At 37.3% G+C, this 24,866-nt stretch overlaps 1 protein-coding gene across 3 annotated transcripts in view; it reads right to left on the reverse strand.

Annotated features, from left to right (window-relative positions):
- Nucleotides 1-24,866, reverse strand: part of CSTPP1 (centriolar satellite-associated tubulin polyglutamylase complex regulator 1) — a 186,159-nt gene that overhangs the window by 145,311 nt on the left and 15,982 nt on the right. For all 3 annotated transcript variants that reach the window (XM_030864524.2, XM_060304410.1, XM_060304411.1), the window contains exon 2: nt 3,458-3,560. In XM_030864524.2, the coding sequence (XP_030720384.1) occupies nt 3,458-3,560 (103 nt within the window). The remainder of the gene's footprint in view (nt 1-3,457; nt 3,561-24,866) is intronic.

Genomic DNA, 24,866 nt, shown 5'->3' on the forward strand with positions numbered 1-24,866 from the left:
ATAGAAATGTCAGGTAGAATGGCCATTACCAAAAAATCTAGAAACAGTAAATGCTGGAAAGGGTGTGGTGAAAAGGGAACCCTCCTGCACTGTTGGTGGGAATGTAAATTGATACAACCACTACAGAGAACAGCATGGAGGTTCCTTAAAAAACTAAAAATAGAACTACCATATGACATAGCAATCCCACTTCTGGGCATATACCCTGACAAAACCATAATTGAAAAAGAGACATGTACCACAATGTTCATTGCAGCAGTATTTATAATAGCCAGGACATGGAAGCAACCTACGTGTCCATCAACAGATGAATGGATAAAGAAGATGAGGCACATATATACAATGGAATATTAGCCATAAAAAGAAACGAAATTGAATTATCTGTGGTGATGTGGATGGACCTAGAGTCTGTCATACAGAGTGAAGTAAGTCAGAAAGAGAAAAACAAATACCGTATGCTAATGCATATATATGGAATCTAAAAAAAAAAAAGAAATGGTACTGATGCGGCAGGGCAGGAATAAAGACATAGACATAGGGAATGGACTTGAGGACACAGTTGGGGGGTGCTTGAGAGGGGGAAGCTGAGGTGAAGTGAGAGTAACATCGACATATATACACTACCAAATGTTCAATAGCTAGTGGGAAGCAGCAGCATAGCACACGGAGATCAGCCCGGTGCTTTGCGATGACCTAGAGGGGCGGGATAGGGAGGGTGGGAGGGAGGTTCAAGAGGGAGGGGATATGGAGACATATGTATGCATATGGATGATTCACTTTGTTATACAACAGAAACTAACACAGTATTGTGAAGCAGTTATACTCCAATAAAGATCTATTTTAAAAAAATGTCAGGTATGTGCCATTCACATAGATGATGTAATTTTTAGTTTTCTAAGGACAAGAAACTGCTCACTTGGCAACTAGATTTCTATCAGCACTGTGGAAAAAAGTCTTAAGATTTTTTTTTTCCAACAGTGTACTGCTAGATAAAAGCTATAGTCAATAGCATTTGGAAACAGTTATAAGCCTTACTAGAGTTCGGTATTAGTTACATACACCAGTGGGTTCACTTTTGGAGTGCTACATACATGGTATACAGCTTCTTTTTTTTTTTTTGGCCGTGCTGCGCGTCATATGGGATCTTAGTTCCTGATCAGGGACCTAACCCGTGCCCCCTATAGTGTAAGTGTGGAGTCCTAACCACTGGACCGCCAGGGAATTCCAGTAGACAGCTTCTTAAATGGCAGGATATAGAACTTTATCAAAAAGAATCAAGAAAAAAGAGAGAAAGAACAAGAGACGGTCCTTATTCATAATAAGACCAAGAATAAGAGTGGATAGTATGCAATAACCTAAAATACAGATACAGCTGTAGATTCAACATTTACCTAACACCTATCACATAATAAGCATCATGCCAGGTATTGGGAATACAGGGATGAAGAAGAAATGATGCCTATCCTCAAGGAACCAGCACAGTAGGGAAAGGACTTATAAAGGAGATGGGGGAGGGGGAATAGAGTAAAATGAAAAAAGCCAGGAAGAAGCACTGTCCCCAGAAGAATCATATTTCATTTGGCAAGGAGCCTCAAGGGTGCTCGTACAGATTAAATAGCCTAGAAACTTGACCCCTAGGCTTGTCAGTTCTGTAAAAGCAAGCAAGGCTATTCAATCTCAGTCTTTATTCCCAGTCCACCTCATTTGCTTCAGCCCATACCTCGAGAACAAGTGACATTCCTTGTTCTACTTCACCCTCCTTTAGAAGACTGGGAGAAGAGAAGCTCTGATCCTGGCAAGCCTGTTTTTCCCAGGAACTTGAAATTCCAATCCATAAGAAATCTAGATTTTGTTTGCAAGACTTATAGCTCAGCAAAAGAGCTGGGGGAGTCAAGAATTCCCCTAACAGCAACCCAAGTTAAGGCCATTAGAAGAGATGTCTGATCTTCAAGGAAACTCTGGAGAACAGAAAGGAAAATAAAATTGTTTTCAAGGAGGATGGACTTGAGCTCATGATGCACCATAAGTAGAAGCCTATAAGAGGCTATTCTTCCTTTTTTAGAATGCTTACAATAAACCAGAAAAAAAGGAAAAAGAAGACAAATGATTATATAAATATGTTGGCATTTTGGTAATAAAAATAATTTTTTGTATTTCTTTAGCATATCCTTTCATGAAGACCAAGGTATTTTAAACTGATTATTTCATTCAGCCTAAAAACAGTTCTGTGATACCAAAAAGAAAGAAATAGGTAAGAGAGATTAAGAGGTATAAACTTTCAGTTGCAAACTAAATGACTTACGGGTATGAAATGTACAGTGTGGGGAATATGGTCAATAACTATGTAATACCTAAAAAAGAAACAAAAACAAAAAACTATGTAATATCTTTGTATGGTGAACTATCACAACTAGACTTATTGCAGTGATCAGTTTCAAATGCATAGAAGTATCAAATCACTATGTTGTGTAACAGGAGCTAACAGTGTTATAGGTCAATAATTCAAAAACAAACAAATTCATAGCAAAAAAGATCAGATTTCGGGTCATCGGAGGTGGGTGGGGGATAGGAGGAATTGCATAAAGGCAGGCAAAACTTCCAGTTATAAGATAAACCAGTACTAGGGATGTAATAATGTACAAGATGATAAATATGATTAACACTGCTGCATGTTACAAATGAAAATTGTTAAGAGAGTAAATCGTAAGAGTTCTCATCAAAAGAAAAAAGTTTTTTTCTATTTCTTTAATTATCTATCTATATAAGATGACGGATGTTCACTAAACTTATTATGATAATCACTTCATGATGTGTGTAAATCAAATCATTATGCCATGCACCTTAAACTTAGTACTATACGTCAATTATATCTTGAATAAATTATAACTTGAAGAAAACAATTTTTTAATAAATTAAAAAATAATCATTTTGACTTTTACACACTCCAAGCATACTTTATAAAGAAACACTACTCCTCAAAGATATAATCTGTGAAAGATGTCCTGCCTCTAGAAATAATCTTAAATCATTAAGTGATTGACACAGCCTCCTGTAGAAAGAAAACTGCAGAGGAATATCATCCTAAGCATTTCCATGAAAAAAGCCAGCCAAGAAAAACACAGGCTAAAGGAACACTGACTAAAGGAAATCAGAGTGAATATTCTGAATAAGAGGGAAAGTTAAAAATTATAAGAGGAACCTAAAAAAACCAGATCTAATAGATCAAACAAGCAGCAGTTGAACTTTTATAGTTATCACCACTCATAAGACTTATCATTGGACAAAACTAGCTGCACCAAAGGCATGTTCCAAAACCTGTTTGGGCAGCTCTCAGTCAGTCTAAGCATTCACTGCCACTACATAATCAGCATTGCCCTGCTCTACTTTTCATGTATCTTGCCTGCTTCCAAAAGCCTCCTCTGGGCCCACGCTATAGGCAAAGCACTCATGTACTTACTATTCAGTGAAGAACCTGGCAATGCCATATTGGCTAATATCTTCCTTGTTCTCTAGCAGCTGGCATACTGCATCCTCCATGTATGTGAGGACATGGCGCTGGGCTACAAAAAACAAACAAAGACAGAAAGAGAAAGTGAGAGGGATACAAAAAAAAAAGTCCTTCCAATCCCAGTAGGCCATGAAAGTCAATCAAGGTGTTGGTTCTGTTCTAGGAAGTGGACTGGAATAGGCAAACCAAACTTGCTGGCCCTAACTGAGCTAGTCTCAATGGGCAGAATGGGAGATGCTGTAGAACATAACCTATTGCCGTGTGATTGGCTGTTAGTATTAATATCAACCCTTCACTCTTCATTTCAGTGATTAGGGTGAGGAGCTTTAGCACCATTTAGCAGGTACACCTGGGAATTCTTTCTTCCTACCTCCTTCCACCTTCTTCCACTTCTGCATGTCCCAGAAATTTATCCCAGGGAGTAATGATTCTATGCCTGAAACATGGATGATCTGACTGCAAGGAAAACTCAATTCTTTAATTTAAAAAAAAGTCACTGAAAAAGTTTAAGGACCATGAAGATTTCAGTAAAGTTGTCATAAGTTATTAACCTTGATAAATAATAAGACCATGAAATCTGTGTGGCCCAATTTATCAGAAATCATGTTTTCTACATTTGTTGTGACGGATAAATGTGTGACTTAATCATGGGCTTGTAATACAGGGTGTGATGAGTATTAGAATTAGACAGACCTGGGTTGGAATCATGGCTCTGTCTGATAGCTTAATCTTGGATAGTTATTTAATCTGCACCTGTTTTCTTCTTTATCAAGTGTGGAAAGAAACATTATTTAATTAAATTAATTAATTTATTTATAAATTGAAGTATAGTTGATTTACAATGTTGTGTTAGATTCTGGTGTACAACAAAGTGACAGTTATATATATATGTTCTTTTTCATATTCTTTTCCATTATAAGTTATTACAAGAGATCGAATATAGTTTTCTGTGCTATACAGTAGAACCTTGTTGTTTATCTATTTTATATATAGTAGTTTGTGTTTGCTAATTCCAAACTCCTAGTTTATCCCTTCCCCCTTCCCCTTTGGTAACTGTAAGTTTGTCATCTATGTCTGTGGGTCTGTTTCTGTTTTGTAAATAAGTTCATTTGTATCATAATTTATTTTACTTATTTTTATTTTTTTATACATTTATTTATTTATTTTTGGCCGCATTGGGTCTTCGCTGCTGCATGCGGGCTTTCTCTAGTTGTCGCGAGCGGGGGCTACTCTTCGTTGCAGTGTGCGGGCTTCTCATTGCAGTGGCTTCTCTTGTTGTGGAGCACGGGTTATAGGCGTGCGGGCTTCAGTAGTTGTGGCACGTGGGCTCAATAGTTGTGGCTTGTGAGCTGTAGAGCGCAGGCTCAGTAGTTGTGGCGCATGGGCTTAGCTGCTCCGTGGCATGTGGGATCTTCCCGGACCAGGGCTCAAACCCATGTCCCCTGCATTGGCAGGCGATTCTTAACCACTGCACCACCAGGGAAGTCCCTGTATCATATTTTAGATTCCACATATAAGTGATGAAAGAAACATAATTTAATTCTTTCTCAAAACATGGTCAATCAACTTCTTGATCTGAATCACTTGAGACACCCTGTTAAAATACAAATTGATCATCTAACAATATCTCAGATTTGGTGACCTTAAAATTCTAACTGGAGCCCAGTAATTTTTAACAGGTACCCTTGATGTTTCTGATGTAATTTAAGAATCACTGGTTAAGAACTTTGGCTTTGGAGTTCCAAGACACTTGAGTTCCATTCTCAGCCCCACCAAATGCTAGCTGTGTAACCTTGAGCAAATTATTCTGCAAGCCTATTTCCTGTGGATAATAATACCGTTACTATTCATAAACCACAATATCTGGTTTTCTTGATAATATATTTTATTAAAAGCTATGTCAAAGGGCTATTGGAGGTTTACTTCAGTAATACAGCAGAGCTTCTAATATAGCAGGTGCTCACGAAATGCTTGCTCCCCTTCCCTGAGTTTTGTCTTTAGGTATAACAGTGGTAGCCTGGCAAACTTCATATAGAAACTTCCAATTCAGTACTTCCATTTGCCATCCTATTTTTTACAAAAAAGCAAAACAAAACAACTTTCGTCTGGAACAGTAAGAACAAAAAACCCAAAAGTAATAAATATCTTGCCAAAAAGCAGTTCCACAAAGTTGCTACTGAGATGGGCATTTGCCTCTTTCACATTTTCATCCTTCAGGAAAATATGAAAGAATTACCTAAAATTTGTAAAAATAGGTACTTCAAAAAAACATTCCTGAAGTCCTGGTAGTTTAGTGAGATTATAAAGCAAATAAGTTTATCTACCCAAGCTCTACTCAAGTGAGTCTTTGACAGTGGTTACCTAAAGTTTCACCATGTTTACACCAGCCTAAAGTCCAGATGAATGACATGTTTACATTCCATGACTTATTCTATCAATATGAGTGCTTCCCAAAGCTAACAACTATCAGCTACCACAAACATTCTCTAACCCTGACCTCAGAAAAAGATGTGAAAACAAAAACCAGTGCTTCAGCAACAGTTCATCCAACTGGAAAACTATTTCGCTAAGAAATGGCCAAAACTGACAGTGAAGTGAGATAATACATGACAATCTCTTGGGACTTCCCTGGCAGTCCAGTGGTTAGGACTCAGTGCTTCCACTGCTGTTGGCCCTGGGTTCAATCCCTGGTCAGGGAACTAAGATCCTGCAAGCCACGTGGCATGGCCAAAAAAAAAAAAAAAAAGATATTTCTGGCATTAATTGTTTTATAATTAAGCATATATGAAATCGGGAAGAAAAAATGGCCAAACCAACATTAAAATCAGGTATACTTTCACCTCTGAGTTTCCTTCCCTTATTCCACTCACTTATCCTGGTCTTACAAAAAGATTTCTTCCTTGGGCTATATAGGCGTTTATGACTTAGATCTACCTAAGGCTACTACAAGACTAGGGGTTTGTTTTGTTTTGTTTTGTTTTGTTTGGTTTGGTTTGGTTTGGTTGTTTGTTTTGTTTTTTGATGGTAGAAATGAAAGAGCTCTACTTAGAAGCAAATCCTGCTGCTTCTCCTCCCTAGCTCCAGGGACTAAAAGTCAATGTGAAAGCTCTTTAAGGGAGAAATGTTTTCAGAGCAGTTAAAATCAAAGTACTTTCGTCCTCCTCAAAAAAAGGAGGACTTTTCTGGAAAACAGACTTTGCATGAGAAAAAAAAAAAAAAAAAGCAGGGGGGGAGAGAGGAAGGAAAAAAGAAAACAAATATAAATAAAGGACTATACTTATTTAACATTCAGCTACCAATCAGACATTTAGAGTTCAATATTACACATAATAATGATAATAACAGCTCTACCAATTTTGAGGACCTGTGCAACTTACTGAACAACAATGGGCCAGAGACTGTGCTAATTGTTTTACATGCATGATTTTATTTAGTCTTCACAACAATCCTATGATAGAAATTTTGATCATGTTTCTGTTTTACAAATGGGAGAACTGAGATTTATAGAATTAAAGTAACTTGCTCAAGATCACACAGCTAGTGAGAAGAGAAGCCAAGATTCAAACCAAGGTGTGTCCTACCAAGAACCCATGCTTTTAACACTATATACCACACTGCCTCATCACTGACACTTTCTAATCAGTTTTAGAAATAAATATGATCTTCATTTTACACAGAGCACAAAAGCAGGGGTGTATGTTGATAGTAAAATCATCTGAGAGATGTGGTCCACTTGTGTCCATGTGAATTCATATGTGTGTATGTGAGTGTGTCTATATCCTGTCCCCACCTGCATAGGTATGCATGCTAATCAGCATTTGTGTGAAGTTAAAACTTGTCCCCAAATTTCAAAGTTTCTTACGAAGAACCACCCCACCACAAAGTATTCACTCCACCCATTCCTAGTTCGGAAAGTAGAAACAGAAAGCCCTAGTGCTCTTTTTTCTTTTTTTTTCTTTTTTTTACATCTTTATTGAAGTATAATTGGTTTACAATGGTGTGTTAGTTTCTGCTTTATAACAAAGTGAATCAGTTATACATATACATATGTTCCCATATCTCTTCCCTCTTGTGTCTCCCTCCCTCCCACCCTCCCTATCCCACCCATCTAGGTGGTCACAAAGCACCAAGCTGGTCTCCCTGTGCTATGCGGCTGCTTCCCACTAGCTATCTATTTTACGTTTGGTAGTGTATATATGTTCTAGGGCTCTTTTCATCTGTGCGTGAAGCGAAGGAGCTAAGAAGAGCCAGCAGAGGTAGGAAGAAGTTCCTCCCCAAGAATTTCACACAAGCCAAGTGCAAAGAGCTCTCTCTAAATTGCTGCTCCCTAGTGGTTTCCTTCCTGTGCAGCTCTTATCATTCCAATGTTCCTTCTGTGGTTAAGGGCACCACCCAGCCATGGAAAATCCTTGTACTTCACCAAACTTCAGCGAGACAGAAGTTCAAAGCTCTTGTCTGGCAATAAAACATGGAGGGTGTCACTTCATGTTATTTTTTAAATGCAAAAGAATAAGCTTTAATTTATGTGAATGATTAAAGAATAAAAACTGCACACCTGCACCCCTGGAGGGCAAAGATATCTGGGCACCTTAGCTGCCCTCTTGGAAAAGGAAAAGCATTTCAGATTGGCTTTTCTTCTTCTGCTTTGCTGTGATTTCCACAAGACCAGGATTAAGTCTTCTGACATGAACCAATATGCTCTATTGTTCTGAAATCCACACTAAGGCCCAAGAGTCCATGTTTTGCTCAGACAGCATCGCTCACAAGGTTCGTATAAAGATCATACAGTGTTTACTTATCTTTTACTTAGATATTTCAGTGCAGTGTACTGAAGCTATAAGTGCTTATCTCAGACTGCACTGCACTGAAATATCTAAGTAAAAGATAAGTAAATAGGGCTTCCCTGGTGGCGCAGTGGTTGAGAGTCCGCCTGCCGATGCAGGGGACACGGGTTCGTGCCCCGGTCCGGGAAGATCCCACATGCCATGGAGCGGCTGGGCCCGTGAGCCATGGCCGCTGAGCCTGCGCGTCCGGAGCCTGTGCTCCGCAACGGGAGAGGCTGCAACAGTGAGAGAGACCCGCTTACCACAAAAAAAAAAAAAAAAAAAAAGATAAGTAAATACTGTATGATCTTTATATGAACGTTACGAGTGAAAGCAATTGTGGATCAGAAACTTCTTGGTTCTCGGTTGAATCACCTCCTGCTGATCACTTAATCTCTATATACCACAGTCACTCTTGCTATAAAATGGGTATGACATTAAGAATATGTCTAATAAGGCTTCCCTGGTGGCGCAGTGGTTGAGAGTCTGCCCGCCGATACAGGGGACATGGGTTCGTGCCCCGGTCCGGGAAGACCCCACATGCCGCGGAGCGGCTAGGCCCGTGAGCCATGGCCGCTGAGTCTGCGCGTCCGGAGCCTGTGGTCCGCAACGGGAGAGGCCACAACAGTGAGCGGCCCGCGTACCGCAAAAAAAAAAAAAAAAAAAAAAAAAAAAAAGAATATGTCTAATAATAAACTGCTTCTTTAGAATACATTTGATATACACAGAAGGTAACATATTAATGATTACGTTATTATTGCTACATACTAATTTCACAGATTAAAACAACATAGCAATTTATTGCAATGGTTAAGAACATGGGCTCTGGAGTCAGGCTGACCTGGATTTGATTTCTAGCTCTGGTACTTATTAGCTGTGTGACTTGAAGCAAATTACCTAATCTCTCTGTCCTTTTCTGTAAAATTGGGAAATAATACCTACCACCTAAGGTTGTAGTGAGGAGTAAATAAAATAACTTATGTAATAATCTTAGCATAGTGCTTGGCACATAGTAAATATGCAATAAACATTAGCTATTATGTTTATTATTGTTGTTTTATTACAGTTGTTACTACATATCCCTCCCAGACATCGCACCTCACAAGACATTGGGTTTCAACATTAAGGAACACCCGGAGGCCAACCCACTATAGCCCCCTACTCACCTATTTAAAGTTCTGCTCATCTAACCAAGGATGTTTACAGATTATCTTCAAGGATTCCTGGGCTATATAAAACCCTACACATATGATAATATACATAATCTATACCCATTTCAGCTATAGCCTTTAAACTTGTGGGAAGCATTCATTTATTAACTGTTAATTACTCAGGAGGCTCTAATTTATACGGGTAAAGTCCACAACTATTTCTTTTTACTCTCTTCCCCAGCATAAATACCATCAAAGCATTAGCTATTTATTTTGCCATTAAATGACAAGGGGTCCCATTTGAAAATTTTTGCTTGACAGGCTACCTACATCATTGAGACCACTCATTTTATTATATTAGTATTTTATACAGAGTCCCTGTATTAGAATAAACAAGTTTCCCCAGAAAATATTCACATGAATTACAATATGTGATATTAATAGATACAAGAGCAAGAGCAGTGTAAGTGAAAAGCAGAGTACATACATATATTCAACTTTAAATCTGACTTTCTTCTCCCTTACCAGAGTCCTTTTGAGACACATTTTTGTCTTTGAAGCCTCTTGAGATTTAGATGCTGGCTGGCACAAATAAGTGCTGAATTAAATTAAGACTGTTCTCTGAGATTAGAAAAGTAACCCTGTTAACCAACGACCTGTCACGTAAACTGTTTAGAAGCTTCAAGTTTAATATCATATATAAATCACTAACATGATATAGTATTTGATCTTGTTAAGTACATATAGATAGCTTAATGGTTTAAAAAGTTAATAAACCTCTAAAACTAATTATTTACATCCTCCATCTTTACTGGTATGTCCTGATCCAGGGACACAGTATGTTCTGGTAAAATATTTTATCACCCATACAAGACCATCTTTGATCTTAGACCACACTAGACCAATTTCCTTTGACCAAAGGAGATGGGGAAATGAGGAAAACCAGCACATGCAATACTTATACAACCCAATGAGGTAGGAAATAGACTTTTTTGAAGCTCAGAGAGGTTAAGGAACCTGCTCAGTCTTAAAAAATGGCTGAGCTAGAATTCAAACTTAAGATTTAACTCCAAAGCCCATGCCCTTCCACTTCAACCCTAGCTCTCAAAAACAAAACAAAATAAGAAAAAGCTAAGAACCTACAATGTGTCCCATTTTACACTGTATTATCTAGAAAACACTGGCTCTCCATTCTTAATACTAGAAAAGAAACTTCAGTTGGTAAATAGGATAAAGTATTGGCATGATCTTTAAACTTAAAAAAATGTTTATTTATAATTACATATTTAATTATTTTTAAAGATTCAAACAATATAGAAAAAGTAAAAAACCAATCCCAGTTCCCAATCAGTTTGGTACTCATACTTAAAAAAATATATAAACACAGTTTGTGAGCTTGGTTTTGTTTTTAAGTAAATGACATATACTTTTCTGTACCTTACTATTTTCACTCAACCATGTTTGGAAATCTTTTATGAAACAATATGGAACCAACTTATTTGCCAATGGTAAATACTCCTCTATTGATAAATACTCAGGTTGTTCCCACATTTTCACTATAGCAAACTGTGCTGGGTTGAACATTCTTGCACTTGTTTTCCTGTGCATACGTACAAGAGTTTTCCTAAGGCAGATATCTCAAAATTGAATGGACATGTCACAGGATGCGCATATCCTCATGGTTTTTTTTTTTTTAGTTTTATTGAGAAACAATTGACATACATTACTGTGTAAGTTTAAAGAATACAGCATAATGGCTTGATTTACATATACTATGAAATGATTATCGCAATAGGTTAAGCTAACATCCATCTTCAAATATAGATACAATAAAAAGAAAAGAAAGAAGAAAAGAAAAAAAGAAAAATTTCTCCTTGGATAAGAGCTCTTGGGATCTACTCTCTGAACAACTTTCCCATACATCATACAGCAGTGTTAACAACAGTCATCATGCTGTACTTAACATCCCCAGGACTCATTTACCTTATTCCTGGAAATCTGCACCCTGTCCTACCATCACCCCCACCATCCTCCTATTCTCCTTCCCCCAACCCTCTGCCTCTGGCAACCACATGTCTGATCTCTTTTTTCAGAGTTTGGTGGGTTTTTTTAGATTCCACATATAAGTGAGATCATAGAGTATCTGTCTATCTCTTTCTGACTTATTTAATTCAGCATAATGCCTTCAAGGGCCATCCATGTTGTTGCAAATGGTAGGATTTCCTCTTTTTTTTTTTTTTTTTGCGGTACGCGGGCCTCTCACTGTTGTGGCCTCTCCCGCTGCGGAGCACAGGCTCCGGATGCGCAGGCTCAGCGGCCATGCCTCACGGGCCCAGCCGCTCCGAGGCATGTGGGATCTTCCCGGACCGGGGCACGAACCCATGTCCTCTGCATCGGCAGGCGGACTCTCAACCACTGCGCCACCAGGGAAGCCCAATTTCCTCATTTTTAATAATATTCTGAATAATATTCAGAATATTATTAAAATAATATTCCGGTGTGTGTATTTTTTCCACAACTTCTTTATCCATTCATCCATCAATGGACACTTAGATTGTTTCCCTATCTTGGCTATTGTTACGTATGTTACTATGAACATGGGGATGTAGGTACCTTTTCCATTTTGTGCTTTTGTTTCCTTTGGATATATTCCCAGAAGTGGAATTGCTGGATCACATGGTAGTAGTTCTATTTTTAATTTTTTGAGGATTCTCTGTACTGTTTTCCATAGTTGCTGTACCAACTTACAATCATAACAACAGTACACAAGAATTCCCTTTTTTCCACATCTTCATGTTTACTAGATATACACAGTTGCTTTACAAAGGGTTATTCCAATTTATACTCCTCCCCACCATGAGAAAATCTGTTTTCACTAAAGCTTTGTGACTTTTGCCAATTTAACAGCTATAAAATAGTTTCTCACTGTTGTTTTAATAGTTTAGTCTTCTTAATTAGTTAATTAAATAAAGTTAAGCATATTTTCATGGTTACTTGTATTTCTCTTCTGTGAATAATCTGCTAATATCCTTTGCCCATTTTCCTCTCTGGCTGTCTTTTTTCTTTCTTGATTTGGAGGTTTTTCTAATTCTCTATATGTGCAAATATGGGTTTTCTACCTTATGGGTTTTCTTTTCATTTGTTTATGGTACCCTTCATTGCACAGTTTAAAATGTTGATGTAATCAAAAGTATTTATCTGTGCCCTTTGTGCTTTGCGTCTTGTTCAAACAGGCCTTCTGTACTCCAAGTGTATAAACCTATTACCCTATATTTTGTTCTGGTATGATATTTAATTTAAGCTAATTACGTCCCTTGCCAAAATTGTGAGTTCACAATTAACATAGTCAGTATAATACAAAAAGAAATTTAAAACTTGCGGTGGAGAAAAATAAAGTAAAAGTGTTAACCCAAAATCAAGCTTCTCTAAACACTAACTAGCTCTGAATATAAAACAGTTGCATGTCAAGTTTAACTTTGGGCCCCCAGAAAAAAACTGTAAGTGAATCACAACTTGCAGATCAATATCTTGAGAAATATCCTTTATATAAATGCAGGAGGCCTCCCTCTTTTAATAGCTCTTGATCATTACGGAGTTTGCTTAATGGTAGCTAAACCTATAAATATAATAAAATGACAGCCAACATTTATTAAGCTCTATGAAAGACAGCATTCTAAGCATTTTATAGGTAATAATTCATGTACTGCTCACAACAATCCTATGAGATGGGTACTTTTATTATATTTCCATTTTACAGGTGAAAAAAGGAAGACTCAGACATGTAATTTACCTAAAGGTTAAAGGGCTGGTAAGCAGCAGAGACAGGATTTGAATCCAGGCCTTTGGTCTGCACTACACTATATTGCAGCCCTTAAAGAGCTACGGAGCATATGTATCAAATGGAATTTTCTAAGAACAAATGTACAAATTAAGGAAAGATCTTTTACATTAACAGTTATAAAACAGACAAAACTAATACATTGCATTTGGACACCCAAACCACCACAGTGCTGCTATACAGCTAGTCAAACTCAAATACTAAAAGATAAGCCAGGAGCAAAGAAAGCATTACACATATGTTAACATCACCTGTGACAACCAGAAAACAAGAGGTGACTAAAGGTCTTTATGTAAAGTAGAAGACAAAAAACTAAAGTCTACTTCCTTCAACCAACGGTGGTATTGTACAAGTTAACAGCTGAGTCCCCTGACATTCAAACAGTTTCTAGTCAACCATTAAGCCTCTCCTCTCCCTTCTCCTTCCTAAAACTGGTGGGGGGGGGGGGTTTGGGGGGGGGAAGAGGCAGATGTCAATTAAGGCTAAGTACTTAAATCTTATTGCTTCAGTATTTCCAGCCTAAATCTCATAATACAGAATTAGTACGTTTGAGTCTTGCAATTTCAAGTGCCAGAAACTACAGAAATCTTTTTTCTTTTTTTTTTAAGGAAGCTATTACAGAGATCCAAACTTAAGGCACTCAGAGAGCTGACCATAACAAAATGCACTGCCTAAATGCAGAGAAATCTAAAGTAGCACTTAAGTTTCCCACAGTTATGATCTATGGGATACATGAAGAATCCAAGCATTGTCATGACAAAAGCTTTGCAAAAATAGTTACTCATAGAGCAGTATAGTTATCAAATCAACTCCATAAACATTCACAATACCATTTTCCAGAAAGCACCATGAATTAAAAAAAAAAACCTATAAACTGACAAACATGGAGAAATCATATTGTCATAATGTGCAACTCATAATGTCATGTCAGGCAGGGAAGTATTAATGTTATAGGGTGAAAATGAATTGTGCTACATAGTCATTAAAGGTTGTAGCCTTTGTGGCAAACCATGCATTTACAGATTATCAGCAATTATGTTTGGTAATACGCAATTTAACTAGGAATATACAGATTAGTGATATTAATGCAGCAAGGTACGAATGCAACAACTTATCAATTACTTGACATTTTACATTCAAACTATTTCATAAAAATTAGTTGGCACTCACAATAACTCATAAAACAGCAACAGGGTCTCATTTAATCTAGTGGCAGAAAGATACAGAAGAGTTCTAATTAAAGTCAGCTGAAAACTCATGGGCTTAGAATTCCCAATCTTCTCTCTTCTGATTGATTCTGCTTCTGTATGAAGGTGGAGATTCTTTTTCAAATGAGAGTCTCACATGTCAAATCCTCACTCAGAACTATGTCTACACCCTGCTTATGGGATATGGCTACAATAATGCTCAATAATCCCTTTGAGTTTCTATTTTTGTTATGAAAGTAAAGGATGCTAACATAGATATTTATAGATGCCTAGAGGCCTAGGCCAAAGTGCACAAAAGTCATATGCGGTGAATGACTGGAACAGCATAGGCTAGACAGAGAGGCCCTAGTTTAGTTTACACAGGAAATCCATGCCATCATTTAACATATCATCTAAATTAATGGTGTGGGGACTTCCCTGGTGGTCCAGTGGTTAAGGGTCCACGCTTCCACTGCAGGGGTGGCGGGTTCAATCTCTAGTCAGGGAACTAAGATCCCACATGCCACACGGTACGGCCAAAACTAAATTAATTAATTAATTAAACTTTTTTTAAATGAAAAAGAATAAATGGTGTAAAACACCAAAGTACCCTATAAAAATATGCTTTGGATCTATTTTACCAGAGCCACATAATTTTTGACTTATTACTCAAATGATTAATGGAATGTTGGCATGTTGCAATGTCCAAGCCTACCTCTCCTGCCAGGCTCCACTCAAATGCCACCTGGTCAGGAAGCTTTCCCTGATTATCTCCCAGCCAGAAACAACCTTCCTTTTCCTGAACTTCCTAAATACCTATTCTAAATATTTCCAGTGGCACTTTCTACTTTGATATAGAGTTATTTCTGTTACCCGTGTTACCTCCATTGTTAGACTTCCTGCTCCTTAAAGACAGATAGGTACCATAACTCATTTGTCTTTTATCCCCTATAACACCCAGAATCATTCAGTGTCTTCCACATACCAGTCATTCAAATATTTACTGAATGAGTACATAAAATGTATCACTATTTATAAACTGTGGTGCTATTCTTTATTCAACTCAACCATTTCAGGACTGTGCCTTCCAGGTGGGACACACTAAGTGCCAAAACACATTCTGTTACAATATTAGGGTTCTTACAGGAAGCCATTTTTGTCATGTTCTCAACCCTTCTTTCTGTTGCCTTTTTACTGTTCTGTCTCTCTATTCCAGTGAGAAAGTACTTGTCTCTTCCATTGTTACCAAGAGCCTCATTATGTTCAAGGTAAAGTGAAAAAATGCATTCGATGCAATTACCAGTTCCTCACAAATTTGGGGGCTACTTGTCATTTCAACATTCAACACGTGAATAAAAGAAAGTCCAAATTCTTTTCACTCCTAAGAACTATTTTCTTTTTTTCTTTTAGACAAAATGGAAGCACACAGCACAGGAAGCAGTTCTCAGTAAGCCACCGTTCATAAACAGCTTTGCTCAAAGCGTAACAAAGGTTCTGTTGTGCTCTTGCATGGCAGGGCCAGTAAGCAGCAGGAGCAGATGAACTCTTTAAGAAACAAAGGTTCTGTCTTCATGCAAATGTTTGCATTAATAAAAAATGAAGGAAAAGATATAGAAAATGCAGGCTAGCTGGACATAATGGGTCTCTAAACGGGAGGTTTTTCACATTTTTCAGGCAGAGTCAGCAGGTCTTTTAAAAACTTTGTCATTCTGAACATTTCACAGACATCACAAGAAAGACATGCAAATAACAGAAGCAAATCAAAGGACATCCCGCTGCTCTACTGGCGCCTCCCTCATCCATGCCTGGTTTGTCATTTTCTGTTAACCCTAGTGCCGGCTGCTGTTTCGTTGAGGAATGGAGTCCCTAGACTATGTGGCAGTACATGTCCAGCCAGCTGGCCCCTGCACTGATGACATTACAATGCAAGCCATGTACTACCACTCAGGGACACGTGCTGCCAGGCAACAAGTCTAGTGTCTGACTTTTATACACCCAGCTTGCAAATCTACATTGGAAAGAGCCTCTAGACTAACCACTTAATATAATCTTGAGTGTAAGCATCACTGAGTAGTTCTCTGAAGATGGACTTACTAAGGACCAGCCCTCCCCAGTGAAACCTACAATAAGGACCTTAAAATAAATATAGAAAATTTAAAACCTTGTGAGGGAAAAGGTTTACCAAATACTTACTATGTGCCAAGCACTATACTATGTGCTTACCATGTGTTATCTCATTTAATCTTCATATCCACCATTTAAGGTAGATACTTATTATCCCCATTTTACAACTGAGGAAATTGAGGTTTTTGAAGGTTATTCACTTGCCCAAGGTCACACAGCTTATAATGGCAAGCCAAGACTCAAAGCTGTCTAATGACAAATTTCTCTCCATTCTTTGTATTTTTCTCACCCCTTACTTCTGTGTCTTTTGTGATTGAAATCCAACTTACTCTGAAAATATCACAATGACTATATTCATCCACTGCATGACCACTGAAGTGTATTATTACTCTTTCTCCATTTTAATCACTTGGAGTCTTTATCATTCATATTTTAAGAGTGAGTGGCTTTTTGTTAGGTCATGATAAGAATCTAATTAAAGCTGCAAATGCTTCCTCAAAGAAAAATGGATATAATTTAATATGCGTGTATAATTTTAGAACATTCAAGAACCTCCTAAGGCTCATCTATAGCTCCCCTGAGGGTTCATGGCCTACACGTTAAAAAAAAAATCCAGCACCCAAATCTCTCTTCCTAGACACACATGGTCGGTTTTCTTTCACAATGATGATCTATCAAATTCCAACCCGAAAATTCCTTGTCTTCCTCAACTTCTACTGAACACAGTATTCCTCTTCACCAGGACATGAAATCACTTATGTCCTTCCACAGATTGTTCCATTGGCCTCTCTTTTTGTACTTAATTTGGAATCAGTAGCCAGTCACTTTGTCACTATTCTCACCACTGCTCCTGAATTATAAAAGCTTAAGGAGTAGAAAGACTTTAAGATCGTATCATTCAACTCCAGTCATTTTAGAAATACAGAAATTGAAGTCATTCTTCATTCTTTTTACCCTTGATTCAGTAATAGAAAGTCTTTGGGCTTGCTCAAATGCATCCCTTAAGTTCTCCATATTTCCATCTATAACCACATTGCCAAAGTTTTTCTTTGTACAAACAAACAAAAGGAGGGGCTTCCCTGGTGACGCAGTGGTTAAGAATCCACCTGCCAATGCAGGGAACACGGGTTCGAACCCTGGTCCAGGAAGATCCCACATGCCGCAGAGCAACTAAGCCCGTGCGCCATAACTAAGCCTGCGCTCTAGAGCCCGTGAGCCACAACTACTGAGCCCTCACACCACAACTACTGAAGCCCACGCGCCTAGAGCCCACGCTCAACGAGAGGCCACTGCAATGAGAAGCCCGTGCACCGCAACGAAGAGTAGCCTCCGCTCGCCGCAACTAGAGAAAGCCCGCGTACAGCAATGAAGACTCAATGCAGCCAAAAGTAAATAAATAAATTAAAAAACAAACAAACAAAATGAATCATGGTAGCAACTGAATTATTTTCAAATATTTTTTTCATACTCCCTGAATGGACCTAACTTTTTTAAAGTAATAGTCAAATGATATTATCCAGCCTTCTTCTATCTTACTGTTAGTCCATTCAGGCCTCTGGTACCAATCATAATTCAGAAACAATTATAAAAAAACTGTTTTTGTCCTATAACGCTGGGCTGAAAGATAATCTAAGTACCGATAATCAGATTACTGAATTATACTGAACTCTTAACTGGAAGACAATCAGATGAGGTAAATTATTACATGCCTTTACGATAAAAGGCAGAAAAAGAGGGTATTCTAGAAAAAGTAAAGAAGGAGGCTATTTCAGGGGGAAAAAATGGCAAAGTTCAACAGTACTGGAAACTTGGAGAACCAAAATATAATCATATCAAATGGATTTAAAAGAGCTGGTTGAATAAAATAAAAGCAGTTGTCTACAGAACATATGAGAGGGGGAAAAGGGTAAAATGTGACAGGGTGAGAACAATTCCTCTCAATGTATGCCTTATTATATGTTTTGAACTATTACCTAGTCTATACATATACATATATAAAACATATATATAATAAACACGTATTAATACTGTGTATGTATACACACATTCTAAAAAGATTGCAGGTTGAGACAATGTTGACTCTTATAACTGATATAGTATTATTAATAAAGCATTTATACAATAGGACTTTGATTTCTTCAGAGATGAGAAAAGGCTAAAGTAAAAGGAACTAAAGACATTTATAGATAAGAGGGTTCAAAATTAAACCAGTATACCCCTTGTATTTCCTAGGGTTTTTCCTTTCTCATTTTTCTTTCCTTTTTTATTTACTTATTATATTTTTCAAAATTTAATGTTTTGACATTAGAAATATTGCTTTATACAAACATTGCCAAGTATAAAAATATATCCCTAGAATTTTCAGTTTTCCCTGCTCAAAGAACTTTGCTATCTCCCTAAGGAGATATACTCATTTTGATTCCTTGACTAATTCCTCCAATCCCCAGTGATCTCCTTTTCCTCCTGAACTCCTATTACTTCTTACATAGCACTTGATTTCATGCTGACTTAAAAGTATTCCACTTATTTCATCTGTGAGTATCCCCAACTCACTTACAATTGAAGACATCCCTTTGTTCAATAATTATTTAATACCTAAGCATGGTCCTTGTCCTTGAGGAGTTTATTTACCATCTACTGGAGAAGCAGACATACAAATTAACAATGACAGTATAGTATGATAACTGTTATAAAGGAGATATGTAAAAAATGTAAAGAGAAAGAGTGCCTATATCTGTCTGGGAGAAAGAGTGTTTCAAAGGATCTGAAAAAATTTTCCAGGTGAATAAGTGGAGGGAGGAGGGACTTCCCTGGTGGTCCAGTGGTTAAGAGTCCGCCTTCCAATGCAGGGGACCTGGGTTCAATCCCTGGTTGGGAAACTAAGATCCCACATGCCACGGGGCAACTAAGCCTATGCACTGCAACTACTGAGCCCCACATGCCACAACCAGAGAGAAGCCCGCACGCCACAACTAAAGAAGCCCCCACGCTGCAATGAAAGATCCTGTGTGCCGCAATGAAGATCCCGAGTGAAGCAACTAAGACCTGATACAGCCAAATAAATTAATTAATTAAAAAAAAAGTGGAGGGGAGATATTTAACACAGACATATCAGCACATGCAGAAGCATCAAGATGTGTAAAGCATGGTAGATCTGGAAAGCTAAGAATAGCTGAGTATTGCTAAGAGATAAGGCCGGACAGCATCATCACCATAAAGGGTCTTATAAAAGAGCACAGATTTCAGGAAACCACTGAAGGATTTTGAGCAAGAGAGTGACAATCAGATTACTATTTCTGAAAGATCACTCTGGAAGCAGTGTGGAAGAACTGAAGGGAGAAAGATTAGAGGTACAGATAAGAAGTAGGGCAGTTGTTGAAATAGTCCAGGTCAGAGAGAGTTAAGGCCTGAATTAGGGAAGTAGCAATGGGAATGACAGATAAAAGCAAAAGAGGAAAAATCAATGGAAGTTGGTAATTGGTGGGATGAGAGGTAAAGGATGGGGGAGAATTTAGGATTATTTCTGGGTTCCTTTCTTGGGCATTTGGGAATATGATGGTTCCATTCACTAAGACCAAAATACAGGAAGAAAAGTCTGTATTGTACCCCCTATGCGTATTTTGCAGCATCAAGCAAAGTGCTGAACATACACATAATCAATTCATTCCACTGGTCAACCGGCTGCCTTGAAAAAAGGCCACAGAACCTTTTGCTTAATGAGCTCAACCGGTTACTCTTCTAAAGCTGGCATCAATCACCATGCATTGACATGATTCCTGGGTACAGGATAGCTGAAATGGACTAATTCACCCAGGAAACAAGCAAAATGAAATAGGCAGCACTTACGTGAATGTGAGGTACGTGCGAGTGTGTGTGTATGTCTGTGTGTTGGGGATGGGGTGGGGGGGGCAGTTCATAACAGAAAACATCCATATATTTATATAATGCTGTGACAGAGACTGCTAGTTGCTGACTCTAGTAACCTTTTTCTTTAGAAACGTACTCCAATTTTTACCTGGGTACATGGCCACTGGCATAAAGATCACATTTCTCAGCTCCTCTTGCAGCTAGGCTTTAGTCATGTGATTAAGTCATAAAATATAAGCACAATATGGTGCGGGTCTTCTAGAAAGTCCCTAAATGGAACTAATTCAGCTGAAAGATGTCCCTTATTTACCTCAGAAGATAACAGAGAGCTACTTCAGTCCTCATGGATCATGAGGATCATGAGGCAAAAGATGGAATCTATGGGTAGGATGTTGGAGTAAAAAGACCGAAACCTGAGTGCCTGATTACACCTTGGAGCATACCATATCAGCCGTGGACTGCCCATCTTCAGAATTCTTTTCCACAAAAGAGAAATAATCATATAAGTCGCTCAAACCACGTTATTTTAGGTTTTTCTATTGTATTCAGACAAACCTAATATAAACATAAAACATCCATGTATTTGCCCAAAAGTATAAATGAAGGGATCAAACTAACATACCAATCAGGAGGCTCATTGGCCTATCCATTGATTTAGGTTAGTGCATGCTAGGCTAGCATAAAGTGTTTCCAGACATTATCCTAGCATCTGAAGAGATGTACTGTTCTCTTCAATGCTGGACCATTGTTGTAAACACGGTAAGGTCTTACTGACTTTTGTGACTTGAACAGTAACATCTGTAATGCCCCTGAAAGTTTACTAAATACTTTCACATACATTATCTCATTGAACCTTGCAACCAACCTAGGAGTCAGATAAGGCTGGGATTATTCCCTCCATTTTACAAATGATGAAATTGCCCAAGGTCATTCAGTATATAAATGACAGAGTAGAAACTTAAACTTTAATCTCGTAAGTGTAAACATAACCCACTGAATCACAGTGGATAATTCTTAGAGAAATTCTTAGAGATATTCACAAAGTTTAAAATGACCATGATTAATAACAATTAATATGAACATAAATACCTTGATTGAAAAACAGATCACAAGTCAATATCTTAGTATTTCACAGAACTTACATAAAGACATTTTAAAATTAATTTTTCCATTTACTAACCGAGGAAGCATTCTGTTCAATTTTAGAACTGATGGCAGCACCATTTCCTTTGATCCTGCATTTTGCACTAGAGAGGAAAATGAAATGAGGGGCGGCACATGAAGTAAGTAAGTAGCAAAGGGGAAGCAGAACTTCTCTCTAATGGCCCCTTCTCTTTGGACAGCCTAGGTCAGATTCCATCTAGTTCCACCTGTTGGTGGTATAAGCCACTTTTACAATTGCTTCCAGAAATCTCTTATCAGGAAGTTTATACTGCTCAAATAATTCAACCCTTCAAGGAAAGGTGAACTGACCTTTAGTCCAGCTCTTAAACAGTGAATTGATCCCAGCCCTGCACTGCCATCCCACAGAGAGGCCCCCAGGCTAACAGCCTGAGCAAGAGGGTCTTGTTACATGAGCCCTGGTTTCTAATCCTTGTCTTATAGATGGCTCCATGGGGCATTATGCAAGGTATTTCACCCCCCTCCAAACTGAATTTTCCTCATTAGATTATGGGGGAGAAGGATACTCTCTAGAACTATTTGGAAGCCTGATTAAGCATTAGTGAACATTTTGCTTTTGTAACAGTTAATATAAATAGATATGGAGAATGAAATTACTGCATTCTCTTCTACTTCTCTGAATTTATACTTTGTCTTCCCAAAACAAAATGACTCAGTGCAGAGACTCATTAATGGACCTAGTTTAAGGAAAATATTAAACTAAGGAGAAAGATATGAATGGTGCTAGAGAGAGAAGGAAAAGATCAAAGAAACATGACTTTCAATGTCACTTTCTTAAGATTATAAAAGCATAGAGCTGACAGTAACCTTATTAGGCCATCTAGTTTAATACGTTTTTAAAATTAGAAATCAATATTGTTATTGCATTTTAAAACATTATTTAAACACAGAATTCCTTTATCTTAAAATAGCAAGGATTTACATATCTCTATGGTCCCTTCTCATTTTCACCAAAATCAATAGGTTTATATTTGAGTTCTACTTTTTAAAAAAAATTTGTACATGCTTTTTCACACACACACACACACACACACACACACGCACACACACACACACATATAGTCTTCTTAGGAATTATTTAATGATATAATAATATAATATCCCACTGTATTAATCTACCTCAGTTTGCTTCTGGATTATTTCCAGTTTTTTATTAAAAATAATGTAGCTATAAACATTTTTACACAATTTATTTTCTCTTTTGAATTACTTCCTTACGATATCTCCCAGAAGTAGGGCTTTAGGATCAAAAGATATACTGATTTTTATGGCTCTTGTTATGCGTTGCCAAACTGCTCTCCAGAGACTATGCCACCTTCAAAAAAAGAAGACCAATTTCCTTGCAGACATCCCAGTATAAAGCTTTCTATTTTAACTAACTCAAAAATACCTTAATTTGCAAAGCTTAAATTATTGTTAATCTGAATATTTAGTTAGGTTATCTTTCCTCTTATATGGACTTTAAAATTTAATTGTAAAAGCAACACGTGAATGTAACAGACCAATACAGAAGGGTATAAAGTAAAAAGTGAGGCTTCCTCATTTGTAAGCACTTCCCTAATTCAATTTCTCAGAGTATTCACTGTCAACAGATTGTTCTACCTCCTTCCAGAACTTTTTCTATGTGTGATCATACATATATGTACAAACCTTAACTTGTTTTTTTACAAAATGTAACCACTTTGTACACATTCTGTAACTTATTTTGTCACTTAATACTTAACGTACATCTTTCCATATTAGTCTAACGCATCCTTTTCAACGGCTGCATGGTAATACCTATTATAAAAATATCATAATTTATTAACCATTCTCTTACTGATGGGCATGCAGATTGACTGTAATTTTTCACTTTAAATTTTTTTAAAGTATTTTAACACTTTAATTCAACTAGAATTCATTGAAGCATATGGTATGAAGTGTGAATCTGAATTTATTTCTTCCATATTCCTTCCAATTATCTCAACTAATGGATTTTTCACATTATTTTGTTACACTTATTTTGTCACAAATTAAATGGATATGTACTTTGGCATCTATTTCTGGGACCTCAGTTCTATTTTACTTGCGTATCTTTAGGTTAAAAACTAAGTAACATAATTTTTTAAAACTTTCTATGAAAGTATCGTAGTATACAGAAAAATATGAATTTGCACTTATAATCAGCACCCTAGAAAACCTCCTAGAGTCTCCTGCCAGCTGTAAGCCCCCCAAGGGTAAATACATAGACTAATTTTTCCTGTTTTGGAAATATGAAATCATGCAGTATGCAGTCTTTTGTGTCTGGCTTTTTTCATTCAACATCATATTTAGGAGGTTCGTCCACACAGCTGTGAGTTCATTAATTCTCATTGCAGCATAATATTCCATTATTGAATACACCACAATTTATTTATCAATTCCCTGTTGACAGCATGTTTTCAGTTTCTAGTTTGGGCCTAATATGAATGGTGTGACTATGAGCACTCTAGCATAAGTCTTTTAGTAAACTTATGTCTGCATTTCAGTTGGTTCTGTGCCTTGAAGTAAATGACTGCGCCATAGGGTATGAGTATGTTCAACTTTAGTATATACTACCAAAGAGCTTTCCTGGTTTGCAGGTGACCACCTTCTTCCTCAGGGTGAAAAGAGCGATTATCTCTCTTGTTTCTCTTCATATGATCCCATGATGAAGCCTCCACCCTCATGACCTAATTACCTCCCAAAGGCCTCACTTCCAAATACCATCACATTGGGGATTAGGGCTTCAACATAGGAGCAGGGCATAAGGACATTTTCAGGTGATGAAAATGTTATATATCGTAACTGAGGTGACAATTACATGGCTATATACATATATCGAAGCTTATTAAATCTTACCCTTATAATTTGTGATTTATGGATGATAAATTACACATCCATAAAAATGACAGAAAAAAGAAAGATGAGTTTTTTCTGAGTTAATGACAAATTTTGTAATTTATGAACTATTTGTTTCTGAAAGCTCAAAAAAAATCACCAACTTGTTTGTGTACTTTTAGTTTTATTATTTAATTCTATTTTATATTTTCTTTGGTTTGCTACTTTGCTCCTTTTCTAAATTCTTTAAGCTTAATTACCTTTCTATTTCTTATTAATTTATAACAATAATTTTTCCTCAAAGTATTGCTTTTTGCCCATAGACTTTAATTGTGCTGGGATCAAAAA

This window comes from Globicephala melas, chromosome 8 (assembly GCF_963455315.2).
Source record: "Globicephala melas chromosome 8, mGloMel1.2, whole genome shotgun sequence".
NCBI lineage: Eukaryota > Metazoa > Chordata > Mammalia > Artiodactyla > Delphinidae > Globicephala > Globicephala melas.